General features: G+C 40.6%; 1 protein-coding gene across 1 annotated transcript in view; it reads left to right on the plus strand.

Moving 5' to 3' along the window:
* Positions 1-13,737, plus strand: part of PLXNC1 (plexin C1) — a 71,201-nt gene that overhangs the window by 43,909 nt on the left and 13,555 nt on the right. The window contains exons 18-23 of the mRNA XM_036400922.2: positions 268-309; positions 801-925; positions 1,471-1,669; positions 3,062-3,208; positions 10,573-10,750; positions 11,977-12,080. Coding sequence (XP_036256815.2) covers positions 268-309; positions 801-925; positions 1,471-1,669; positions 3,062-3,208; positions 10,573-10,750; positions 11,977-12,080 — 795 coding nt within the window. The remainder of the gene's footprint in view (positions 1-267; positions 310-800; positions 926-1,470; positions 1,670-3,061; positions 3,209-10,572; positions 10,751-11,976; positions 12,081-13,737) is intronic.

Below are 13,737 nucleotides of genomic sequence, written 5' to 3' on the forward strand. Positions count from 1 at the left end.
TGTGCTAGTGCAGCTCAGCAGCATGAGTAACACACACAGCACATTGAAGATGATTCCAGGTCATTTTTGAGAGTTCACTTTCCAGTGAGCTTTGGCAGCACCTTTACAGAAGTTCCTGTGCAGAGTTTTTATATTGTATCTGCTAGAAGTCGACATTTCCATTGTTTTGTTTTGAGTAGTATCAGAAACATGCTTGGTGTGTTAAACATACATGTGTTAGAAACTTCTGGTGTACTTGTGAATGATAAATATCCTTCTGTATTTTAGTCAGGAGGCTTTGCATCCATCTTCAGTGAAGAAATGCCCCAGGTAAGCTGATGTAGTGTGATATGCCTTATTTAATTTTTTTTTTCAAGAGTGATTTGTATCCCTTCTCTCAGTGTTGTCCTAGAACACATCAGCTTGGATTTTCAGCATGTTCCCTTTCCTCCATGAGGGGGGTTACATGGGTTTTTATGTAAAAGGAGTTTGAAGTGTAAGGTGCTCTTATCCAATGTGTATTTGACTTACTTAGATAAAACAGAATCTCATCATGGGAAATGATGGGCAAACTTAACTATTGGCAGTGCTTTGTGTATAGGGTAGAAAATGTATGCTCTGCACGTGTATATTCTGTGTTGTACACAAACATAAATGCATTTTTGATAAAATCCTGAGACACCTTAAATAAATGTAAAAATTTCCCACTGATTTGAATGAGGCCAGGATCTTATCCCATATGTTTCTTTCAATTTTTTATGAGCATTAAGAATCCATCATAGCCAAACTACAGTTTGCTTATTTTTGTTTAACTATTCCAGAGCAGAGACCAAACGAGCAAGGATGAAAGCTTCAACATGTTGCATGCTTTAATTTGTAACAAGAACTTTCTTGTTACTCTCATTCACACCCTTGAAAAGCAGAAAAATTTCTCTGTGAAAGACAGGTATAGTATGATTATGTTTATCATCTTCAAGAAAAAGAATTAGCAGGAAGAAACAACATGGGTTGTGGCACACAAATGTATTTGGTAGTTTTTGCAAAACAAATTTGCAGTACTCTGGAGCATTTTTCCTTCTCCATCTGTACTCACTGAGGAAGAAAAAACATTGCCATTAAAACAAGCAATTAAAGAGAAATTGGAATGTTTGTACATATAAACAAAGAGGCAAAGGAGCAGGAAAGCTCAGTTCAAAACTGTAAACACTTCCTGCAGTTAGATCAACAGTTCTACAGTTTAGAAATGTTCTGTCACTGAAGCAGGTGTTGTTCTGCAAAATTAAATTTAGAGACACACATTCTGTGTTTAAAAAATAATCACAAGAGCAGATGGACTTGCATTTTTTATATTTTTGCAGAGAACAGTGGACAGTTTATGTGCCTAAGGAGGAAGAACTTAGGATATGAACTGCACTAAAATGTGTTTCATTTATTAAAGATGACTGGGAAGAGAAATTCCAGAATTAGAGCATTCTTTTTTTGCCCCCACAGGTGCTTGTTTGCATCCTTCTTGACTATTGCATTGCAAACTAAGCTAGTTTATCTGACCCATATTTTGGAAGTATTGACAAGAGACTTGATGGAGCAATCAAGCAATGTGCAGCCTAAGCTCCTGCTCAGACGAACTGAATCTGTGGTAGAAAAGTTGCTGACAAACTGGATGTCTGTCTGCCTTTCTGGGTTTCTCCGGGTATGTGTACACCTTTCACTACATGAGATATGCAGAGAATTTCTTGAATTGATTTTTTCCATAGGAGCTGTCAGAAGGGTCAGTTAAAGCATTCAGTCTAGCATTTAACATTATGAGTGAGCACTCTTCTAGTTTAGGTGGCTTAGCTGGCAGTCATCAGTGGAATGCAGGAAAAGAGCCCATCTCCAAGCAATGATCATGTCATGTATTTGGCAAGATTTGGGTAATTTTGTAATTCCAGCATATCCTTTGCTCATACCAGACATTTCAGCCCAGTGAGATCTATTGTGATCATATTAAAAGACTGATACACTTGATAAAATGCAGTGGTACCCATCTATGCAAGGGGTTGGAAAGCTACCAAGAAATGGAGATTTAAGGAATACCATCCTTTGGAAAACGAAACTTCTTTCCAAACTTTTCAACCTCCAAGCAGTATTGCAGATTTCAAGATCTAAATTACTTCAAATGAAAACAAAATAAGCATTTCATTTCATTTTAATATTTCCTTCTTTTAGTAACTTGATAGCACTTTGTTGTTGATTTCAGTGCTTGGTTACTCTTCCTGTCTCTCTTATCAACGTGATGCTATCACACTGTTGGTATCACTCTCATCAGTGCTTACATTAATACAGCACCAGAATTGTTTGAGGCTCAGCAGTTCACAGTGGTTTCCTGGAACTGAGGAGAGTGCCAAGGAGCTGTCAGAGATATGTTCTCAATACACCAGACATTTTACAGAGCTGTGCTAGTGAGACGCCTTAGCCGGGCTGCAGGAATGGTGTCACGTGGAAATAGGGGCACATCCTTCCTTTCTCAGGTGCTTTCCTGAGCCCTGGGGTAAGGCAGGAGAGGAAATCCCCAGTTTCATTTCCTTTTTTGCTGATACAGCAGGGTAAGTCCCACCAGCTCGTTCCCAAGACATTTTTCAGAGACAAAAAGGGGAGACACCAATTCAAAAGGAAGCTAGTTGTCAGCTTGTTTTCTCAGAAGACTGAAAATGGAAGAAGTAGCTGAAGTATGCACGTGAACATGTGCATGTCTCACCCCCCACCCACTCTTTGGTGGAACTAGGAAGTGTCTGCCAGGTGGAGTAGGAGCAGCTTGTCTGTAGTGTGCTTGTGCACAGCAAGGGGCTGTGAGCTATCTTGCCACTCACTCCAGATGTCTCTTGCTATTTGCATGAGACTTTTGCACTGAAAAGCAAAAGATGGAGGTTAAACAATAACTAGATAAATCTGCTTGGAGGGATTTTCTTTTTTAATTGCAAGATAATGAGTTACTTAAAAGGAAATAACACCATTTGTTACACTTGATTTTTTTTTTCCAGTTATTCATGCTCATTCAATGATTACAAAAATAAATGTTTCTTGTATTTTTTGCCTGACCTAGGAGACAATTGGTGAACCTTTCTATTTGCTGGTGACAACCCTCAATCAGAGGATAAACAAAGGACCTGTTGATGCAATAACTTGCAAAGCCCTGTACACTCTTAACGAAGACTGGCTGCTGTGGCAAGTGTCTGAATTCAAAACAGTGGTATGTTTGCCAGCTTGTGTTTTCTCCAGGCATGGACAGCTTTAATGTTTTCTCTGTTTCTAAGAAGCTAAAATAAGGCTCTTAAGACACTAAGGTAGTGGTTAAGTGCCCAGATAGTAAAATTGTAATTGCTGACAAAGTTTCTAAACATGGTAAGAGTTTAACTGTTTGTCTGATATACATTTCACAAATAGCACTTGCTCCTCACTTCACAGCATGCATTAATCACCAAAGAGCAGATGTAATGAAGTCTCAGGATATTAAAAAATCATTCTTATTTTAAAGTATACTACAAAAATATAAACATGCTTAGAATTTAAACTAAACTACACTTTACGAATGAATGAAAGAATGGAATGCAGAGGGGTTTTTTTCTATTGTGTTTACTTGTGACTAATCTTCAGGCAATGATTTGCTGTGTGTTTCCATATTATTAGCACCAAATCATCTTCAAATTAGCATGGTTACAGCATTGTGGATTTTCATTAGATGCTTGGTTAAAAACAAGATATCTGGGAAGTCTAGCTAAGCTTCTGAACTTTACTTTTTTTTTGCCTTTCTCAAAGCACCTAAGAAGTACTTCCTGTTTTCCAGTTGCACCCAAACATCTTTAAAAGCTGGAGTTCCCTTACTGATTGTCATTGTGACACTGAGATGAGAAGGGATAGCAGGATTATTGCACTTTGGAGCATGTAAAAATTGTGGCTTTTAGAGGAGGAGGTCTGAAAAGGGTTTTCAGAATAAGCAGAGCACTCTTCTGCTCCAGAGTTTCCAAGTGATTTTAGGTCTGAGAACTTTAAAATGTGTATTTCCAGTTATTTTTGTAGCTTCCTTTCTTCTTAACTCCTGGCTTCCAGTCAGAGTTATGTGACATAATGAGGAGTATGAGAAGTGCTGCTGAACAGTGGGCTTCACACCTTGGGAGCAGAAATTGGCAGGCAGCAAGGACAGTTCAAGTGCTGTCCTTTCAGTCCTTTTCTGAGCCCATGGGCTAAGTCTCTGGTAGGGCTGAAGTTTCCAGGTCTGCCTGTGTCCAGTTTTGAAGCAAGAACTTGGAGGTGCTAAGATATAATACTGGAGTAGACTACATGACCCTGGAAAATTTGGGTGGTCAGCAGTCCATTGGACTTCTCTCACTGGGCCACATAGGAAACCCACTGAAGTGGCAACATTTCTGTGGGTAATTTCTGACTTGTCATTCTCTAATGAAAGCTTCAAACTGATTTGACTGATAAAGCAATAGTCAAATCTTCTTCTTACAAAGCTGTTGTTAGAGGCTGCATTTGACAGTACTTCAGGCTAAGTTACCAAGTGTGCATTTGGAAAGGAAGTTGGTGACTAAAAATCAAATACATAATCCAAGGTCTTTGGTTTCCTTGTTTGTGTGCTGCATGCTGGCATGTATTTGAGATCCAGGGTAAATTTAAAGATGTTGTTGTATGTATCCATAGGATGCAAAACGCAGTGGTGATGCAGAGCAGAAATTTTCAAGCAAGCTCAATATGCCTGTTACTGGCAGACTGCACAGAAACATTTTCTTATTTATAGCACACATTCAAATTGAGAGCCCCTTGGGGGGATAGCTGACTCTGAAACTGCTGAAGAGCCTTAAATACTTTTAAATACTTTTTCTAGAGGTACTTCTATGCATGCAGTCACTGATAAGATCTTGTGCTCAGACTGCAGTGATGAGGAGAAAAGGTAAGCGGTCTGAAGGACTTGCTATCACTGGGGAACACTCTGTAGAGGGATGAGGAAGTGAGAGCCTACAGCTCTTCTTGAACTTTGTTTCCTGCCTTTGTACTTTGTATTCCTGCTTTTGAATAGGAGAAAATGATGTAGCTATAGGGTAATATAGATTAATATAGGTTAATTATAGATTAATATAGATCAGCTTTCCCGTTTAGGTGTAGCATTCCTCGGGCTTAGCTGAGAAGTGCTGAATGTTCCCTTTAAAGCCATCACAAAAGGAGAGAGGACTCCTGCAATAAAATTGCAGAGATGAAGTTCAAGGACTGTAGTTCTGGCTGGATTGGGAAATGGTTTTGTTAGGTGGTTTATCTGAGATTTATGCTGGAAGCTGAAACTGTGCTGTGAAGTGACTTAGGTGGAGTGGTGAGGCTTTCTGGGCTGGGAAAGCAAGCCAGCCATGCACATTTTCCCTTCAAAAACAGCATTTAACAGGAGGCTAAAGAGAAAGTAGGCAGTCTTCCCTCACTAACACCACTTCAGATGCACTACATTGATGTGCAGGACCTGTAAGCTTACAGACTGGGAACCACGTGTTTTCTCCTTACTGTGGAAGAACATTTCTGCCTAAAGGAGTGCAGGTTTTGTTTTCTAAATGGAATAAATTCTGATCTGAATTTTCAAGTGCACTTTTACAGTTGCTCATTTATTTACATTCTGAGTCTTGCAGTATTTTGTTGGTATTTTGGTTTTCCTCTTTGCCCAGCCCTACAATAGCAGTACATTTAAATCTACCTCTCCAGAGCAAAGCATAAAAAAATACAGCCAAAAAGAGGGTTATATAGAGATGGTGAAGCAAATCTGTGGCCATTTGGTGTCCAGATTTTTTTAAGCTGTGTAGGCACTTGAAGATAAGGGATATATCTGGTAGAGAGTTCAATTCTCAAATCAGTAACAGGGTACAAACAAGGGTGTAGATGCTCTGCATGAGAATCTCTCCTTTCAGGACTGGGAGTTCAGTTCCAAACCAGTAAAAGCAGGATACAGACAGGCTCCTAAAAATCAGGGCGAGCTCCACAGATCAGGAGATTTTTAACATTCAGGCCATTTGTAACCAGAAAAAAAAAAGAGAACCTAGAAACATGTAGTGTTTGAATTGCATTAGAGCTGTTCCCTGGCAGGGCCCCATGCCTTTTTTAAAAAGGCCACAGACCTTGGATCACCCAACACCCTTCTGTTAACCCTCTCTGCTAGAAAGGGTGAGGCCCTGAACAGAGATAGGCTGCTGAAGAACATACTCAAGTGGAGGAATTGAAGGAAAAATGCTTCTAAAAGCACTGGTCAAGTATGGGCTGAGAAGCTGTGCTTTTTCATGCTGTGCTTATATTTGAGTACTGAGAAATAAAGCTGCCTTGAAAGAGACTTGGATGTGTCATGGATCCTTTTCTCAGGCTGAGGAAGCAAGGCTGCTCTCTCACAGGCAGAAAAGCAGCTGCACCCCTCTGCAGATAATTTGCTCAATGACTGATGAAGGAGTGTGCTCCACAGCTGAGTGCTAGCCTTTCACTGAAGAGATTCATTTTGAATAGAAAATGCCAGCCTGGAATGGGAGACGTTCTCAGTGGTGGATCTCCTGTGGGAAACCAGGGGAGACTTCTTACACTGGACTAGGTGTGCCAGCATTCCTTTGACTAGTCACTGTTTCTTTTTAAAGAGGCATTTGGGCTGTTGAATGCTTTGCTGAAATCTGTTTGCATTTTTAGATGGGAAGAAATTATCTAATTCACATGTTCAGACAACTGCCTTTTATCAAAAGTGAAGCAAAGCCATGTAGTGGAAGGTTGTTTAAAGTGCTTAACTGCTTTATGAGTTAAAAGAGGGGTGTTAAAAAAGGTGGGTGGGCTGTAAGGGAGTAAAGCAGAGACAAGGAAACCAATTTCCTAATAAGACATCATGGTTGTGGTATTATTAGTCACACTTTGTGAGAGATAAGGAAGCTATTAAAAGTAGGTGACATAAGGGGATTTTTGTCAGCAGAAAAGAACACAGCAACCCTCACTACAAAGTGAGCAGTGCAGATGTTGGCTACAGGAGAGTCCTCTGGATTAGAGACAGATGGAGTGTCAGATACAGCAGCATCAACAGCACAACCCTTCCTTTGTGCAGTGCTCATCAAGTCTAAATTTAACTCCTGCACCATTTTCTGTGCCAGTTGGCTAACTCTCCTACAGCTGTTCTATAACTTCTTCACAGGTGACTGTTCTGGCTGCAGAAGGATCATACAATCAATCTGATTTTTCCTGTGGATTGTATTTCATAGCCTGGGAAATGGGAGTAGTTTTAAGGCAGTTTTGTTATGTGGTACATCCTGGTACTGACTCTTTACATAAATTGCCTAACTTTCACCAATCAAAAGAGGATTTTTTGGGTTTTTTTCCATCTATCTGATAAATGGAAATATGATTTGTTCAGATGCATAGCTGTTGCATAGGGTAATGAATAAGAGTCCTTGAATAGCCCAGATTATTGTTCTTTATTTCTAAGAAAATATGATACTATCACATTGCTTTATTAAACCACATCTCATTTATTATCTGCTATGGTTATTTATAGCTCTGCTAAATAATTCATTGTGTGAAATTAATTTTCAAGGAAACTACAAATCTGAAAAGCCATCTGCAAACACTGTCATCAAATGTCATTATTTCTGTGACTGCATGGGTGAAAATACATTTTTTTAGGTTTGTTCCTGTCTTGTAGCTAGGTTCCAAGCTAGTTCTATACAAGTAGTTGCAGGTGCCACCTTCTCCTTAAGTAGCCTTTAACAATTCTTGCAACCCATGTTAAAGCTTTTCTGAAGAGTACTGTGACTTTGTCTTACTGTCATGATTTCTAGTGTGTGAAGTCTCATCTCTAGATATTATTAGCCTGAACCAGTTTCTATAATTTTCTCCTGAACCTTTTGCTAAGTTAATAGTATTTTTGTTTCCTCCACAAAGTGAGAGAGCTTAGAAAAAGGCTTGATGATATTTTTTTGACTTTCACATGTTCTTCTCTGATTTCTCATATACTTTCTGACCTCCAGAGCTGATCATAAAAGGGCTTTCATAATTTTACAATAACTTCTGTTTCTTTTTCTAGTTCTACACTGTGTGTCTAAGTATAGTGATTGTGACTGTCAGCTTCTGATTAATGGTTCCTAAAGCCAGGGACTGTGCTGTCAGACAGGTGGAATCTGATTTATGAAAACTTCAGCTGCAGAGGGACAGCTTAATAATAATTGGCTTTCCTAGCTCCCCATCAATTGCTTTATCACTTGAGATTAACTTCTGCAGGAAATCATATCAGCAAAACCATCTGGCTCTCATGGCTTAGAGACTTTTACATGTTTAAATATTCTTTCCCATCTGACCACTTCTTTGAGTTATAAAGCATTCCTATTATCCTCACACTGTGGATACTTTCACTTGAGGAGTCCACACATGACTTGTATTCCACCTACATGAAGGATGACTTCTCTCTTTTCACAGTCCTGTCATCCTACAGCGAGTGGAGCAGGAATGGGAGGGCTCTCATGTGCTAATGACTGAAGAGGCTGCACATTCCTGTGCAGCCTGTGTGAGAGTATATGCTGAAAAGGAAAGGAGGAAGAGACATAGACAGTTCCTCTTGATGGTCTGAAAGAAGTGGAAAATGAAGCAGGAGCAGGAACATGAATATTGCAGTGTAGGAATATTGTTAGAAGGAAAGGATCATCTGAAGGAAGGAATGCTTCCAAGGACATAGAGCCAAATCAACATCAGTTAAAGTGGAAGGAGCTGCTTCAGAAAGATCAGTTCAGAGACTAGAAGGGGCAAAGACTTATTAAAATGAGTTTTCCAAGGACAAAATACAGTTAGTCCCTGTCCACATTTTAATCCTACAAGACCATGACTTCAGGGCAATGAGAGTCAAGGACAGAACTGCTGTCTGTACAGTTGGTCTGTGGGCCTAACCAAGCATGACTCCCTTGTTGCTGTGCCAATATATTTTTTATTAATTTTCTGCATGAAATCCCAACCTGAGGCAGGTCTGGTGTGGTGTCCAGTCTGCTTCTCCTTCTGCAATTCCCACAAATCCTTGTCTCTTGTTCCATCTGTCCTTTCCATGGACTCATTTTCCTCACAATTAAACATCTCAGTGTCCTGATTAAGTTGTTCCCTCTTACTTCAGTTACATCCTATTCTTTCTTAAATCATAATCTTAATAGTTTTGCAACCCTGTTTTTAATAGTCCCTTTGCTTCTGTAGAGACAGTAAAGTTAATTTTTGTTGCCTTGGACTACTTTTTTTCACTAGTAGCATGTTGTAATTTCCACTCTTGCTGGGTAATAAGCAGAAAATACTATTCTACAACTATTAATAACTACCTATTTTTCTGAGAAGATAGAAAAGTTGTCCCTGCAACAACCTGGACAGAAATTCTTTCTTTCACATGACAGCAGAGAAAAAAAATTGTTTACTTGCTTCCTGTTCTAATGCTCAGTCCTTCAGAGTCACATGGAGTTGTCTCATTTCAGTCAGAAGATAAATGTTATACCACAACTGTTCAGCAGCCAGAATGGTTTGAGTACATTTATTTTCCTTGCCACTTGCAATCAAGTGCTGGCACCTAAAACACTTGTTTTACTCCTGTCCCAAGACATCTCCAGCAGAACATCTGTGTCCATGTAGCTGGACAGCGATTTCACTGCACAGAGCAGGCTGTGGCACTGGAAATTTTTGATGTTATTTCGTGGCAATTACAATTACAACTTAGCAATTCTGTGCTCATCCCTTATTTCCTGCCTTCTAGCAGTTGATCTGCCTGATCAGAAATATGGCCTGACAAAAAAAACGTTTTCTGGGGATAGTCACTCAGTGTCACTGGCACCTCCCTCCAGCCCCTATTCAGCTCGCGTGCAGCCCAGCAGAGGAGTTGTGTCCCAGCCAAGAGTAGCAGTGAGCTAAAGGGCAGGGGTGCTGTAACCAGACATGGGTGTTTGAGCTGAAATAACAACTGATGGGACACAATGCACTTTTCTGTGCAGATCTGTACCACTTTGGATACTATCTATTTTCACTGCTTCTGTGGCAGCCCTGTCAGTGCTGCCTGCAGAGACAGGGCTGTGCACAGACAGACACTGACAGCTCCAGGGGAGCTGTACCTTCTGTGGGATATAAGGCACTCAGCGTAATCTGCTGGTGTAAATATGCATTTTAACACTGCTTTCTAGCCACTCAGAATCAATCATGCTTACCATGACTGCTTACTCAGCAACCTTATCAGATCTCTTGTCACTTACAGTTTTGCTGTTAAGGCATTCATTTTACATAAAAGACCTGCTTTTTTTAGAGCATGCATTGTAATTCTTCCTCGTCTCTTGTTTTTTGGTAATTCACTGAAATACATTTGCACAAAAGCAGAAGACAAAATATACTCTTGGAAATACATAGCTATATATATCTATTATTCATTTTATGAACAGGAAGAATTCTAAATGCTTCTTTATGTAATTCCTTCAAATAATCTTTTTTTGAAACAACTTTAATAATATGCTGAAAATCTCTCAGGTGCTGAAAATCTGTCTGGAGTTTGTAGGTTTCCTATGCCAGGTGTTCCCTATAAGTCAGAATAACATGTGTTTCCTTCCCCAGACGCTGAACATTATCTTTGAAAAAATCCCAGAAAACGAGAGTGGAGATGCCTGTCAAACTATTCAAGTTAATGTTCTGGACTGTGACACCATAGGCCAAGCCAAGGAGAAGAGCCTTCAGGCTTTCTTCAATAAGAATGGCTTTCTCTATGGTCTTCAGCTGGATGAAATTGGTCTTGGTAAGAAAATGTCACTATGCTGTATTTTCATGGAGTTTACTGGTCTGTTGTGGAGTTTTCTTATTAGGAACACCTACCTTTGGCTTTGATTCTTTTCAGCGTTCATACAGAACATAGCTTTTGTGAGGAATTTTGAAGCAAACACTAGATTTGTTTATGTTGCCATTTAGAACACTGGAGCTATATCTGCTTCACTTCTGCAAGGATGTCAGCATTGCAATTAACAATGATGTGTTATTTATTATGTGTATAGAATTTCTCTATTCCTTTTCTGGGGAAAGCAAGGTGGCAGGCCCTCCACCTAAGTGCAGCTGGTTGGTTGTTACATTTTGTCAGGGGATAAGATGACATATCGTGATAATCAAGTATTTTAGTCCCTATCTACTATTCCTCCTACCTCCCTTTCTTCCTTCCTACAGGCCTACATTGCCCTTGATCAGAAGAGCCTTCAAATAAATCTTATTTATAGTCAGACTTGGTTTATATAATAATTTGCCCGTGACTCACAAAGTCACCTACAATATCTGCAGATGTAAATAAGGCTGTTCCAGCAGATGAATCAAACCACATTTCCTTGGTGGGTTTTCAAGAGCCCAAGGTCTGTAGCTATCACCACATACCACTTCCCACGTACCCTAGTAGGAAACCTAACTCACTCTATATTGTTGGCATTTGTCACCTCCTGGACTGGTGGCATTTGTCACACTCCCTAAGATGTCGATACTTCCTCACCATCTCAGACTCTGTGTTGGCAAGTGCCCATAATTTACTTTCATATCTGATGTCTTGATGCCTATATCCTGTACCAGGGCCTGACCACCCTTCACAAGTACTGTGTCAGTCTTGTACAGCTCATTTTAGTGATCTCTTAGAAATGGCTTGTGGAACCTTTCTTCTAGTCCCAATGTAACCTTTACAGCAGGACACACTTGTGCAGCAGAATAGTGATTAGGTGAAAGCACCTCGAAAACTCTGCCTTGACCAACACAGAGTGAAGCACCAAAACCTGCTGAAAGGGAAGCCACCCAGGCTGTCACCCCAGAAAAGGAATCAGAAGTGTGGGAGTGCAAAACCACTTTCATGTGACCTAGCACAAGGATAGAGAGAGGCAGCTCAGTTGAGAGTCACTGGTCCAAAAATAGTTGGGTGTTGTTTTTCTTTACAATTGTCGGTACAGTGAGAATGCCATTGGGGTGTAATTGTTTTCTGTTGCTGTCATACTGCAGAACTTGTGTCTGAGGAGCAGCAAAGAGAATTGTTAGATATTGATGGCTCCTCAGAGGTGATGGATGATGGGATAAGGAAGCTCAATACCATCGGCCATTACGAGGTAAGCACAGAAGCCAGACCAGTGAGTTGAGAAGATGTTTCTCCACAGCTCTCAAATGTGATCTGCACAGCTTGAAGTCATAGCTGAGCATCATCAACAGAAGGAAAGAATTGTGTGGCACACAACACTCTTGCCAATGAGTCATGTTTTCTGTTACTTTTCAGAGGTTTCCTTGTTGCAGGGTTGCTTGGTTCAAACATACCAGGTAAACTGTTAATTGTGTCAAGCATTTCATTTAAAACAAAATCTGATTTCCAGCTACGAACATTGCCTTGGGTCTTTTTGAGTCTCTGCTGTTGAGTTTTTGTTGCACCATGAGCAACTGTTTACCTCATCCTGCCTCATATTTTGATTATCTGAACAGGCAGTATTGATACTTTTGAAATCTCATTGCAAGTCAGAATAAAAAGGATTGATAGCTTTTCTCCCTCTTTTCTTGATACCTCCTATGTCAGTCTCCTTGCCTTTTTCTCTCTCTCTCTGTTTCTGCTTCCATCTGCTGTTGGCACTTGTACTATGTCTTCCCCTCTGCTTCCAGTTGCCCCTGTAAAGCAGTTGTTTGCCATGCTGCAATAATCTGTCCATCATTGCAACAACACACAAAACTGCAACTGGTGGCAGAGCCCTCCTGGTAGTAGCACACTGTGAAAGCAGAGCAAGCAGCATTTCCTCTCTGAGGAGTTTTCAGTGACACCAGTCAAAACAGAGAGTGAGATGTTGGAGGAAAATGTGCAGCAGGTGATTGGCCTCAGGTGATATGGAAGTTCAGATGTGATGCTTACAGATAGATTTTGGAAATGGAGGCTATCATGCTGAGTGCTTTTACAGGTCTTTCCTCATGCCTCATTGAATTTGAAAGTCTGGCTCTTAACAAGTTCATAAATTTTTATTGATTTAGAAGTTTTGCTGCCATAGGTCTGTGCTGTGCAGTGCAGTATGGTGCTGAGGAACCTGAGCCAACACGGAACATGTTGCTGTCTGCATGGGCAAATACTGTGCCATCTATAGAGAAACAAGGATTTTTAGCAGAAATTTGTATCCTGGGCAGAGAACAAGGCTGCTTAGATCTGAAGCAAGCTCATTTGGAGTCACTTTACAGATTTCTGTAGGCATTTGATGCTCTCCTCACCTCACAGGGGTTCAGCAGTGTACCCAGATGTCCTGAGTCACCATCCAGTGGCTTTTCCTGTGCCTGTCTTGAATCTTGTCTGTAGGTGAATGTGTGACCTCCTCCACTCCACTTGTAGAGATTTTGTACAAATTAGGGCATTGTAGTGTTGCAGTTTGAGCCTGTACAGCACAGGTCAGTGTAGATTTGAATTAGATTAGGTGTGGGAACTTCTGTCCAATGCAGCAGTGCCTGCCCTCTTTACCACAGGCAGCTATTGCAGGTGCTCCCTGCTTTCCCCAGCAGCCTGGAGCTGCTGTATGCCTGGAGCTCATGGCAAGCTGTGGCTCATGGGTGTCAGACATCATGGCAGGTAAGTCTGCTCCACTGGTCTCTGTCATCCGTGGGTATCTTTGTCCCAGCCCTTGTTTTGTCTGAGGTTTCTGCAGGCAAGGGTTTCTTGCAGATGCAAGTTAGGTAGGAGGCACAGTTGTTTTTGCAAAGCTGTAACTACACTAATTATAGCTTAGCAGCTGCCTTATGGAAATT

The sequence above is a fragment of the Molothrus ater genome, chromosome 5 (genome assembly GCF_012460135.2).
Source record: "Molothrus ater isolate BHLD 08-10-18 breed brown headed cowbird chromosome 5, BPBGC_Mater_1.1, whole genome shotgun sequence".
Classification (NCBI taxonomy): domain Eukaryota; kingdom Metazoa; phylum Chordata; class Aves; order Passeriformes; family Icteridae; genus Molothrus; species Molothrus ater.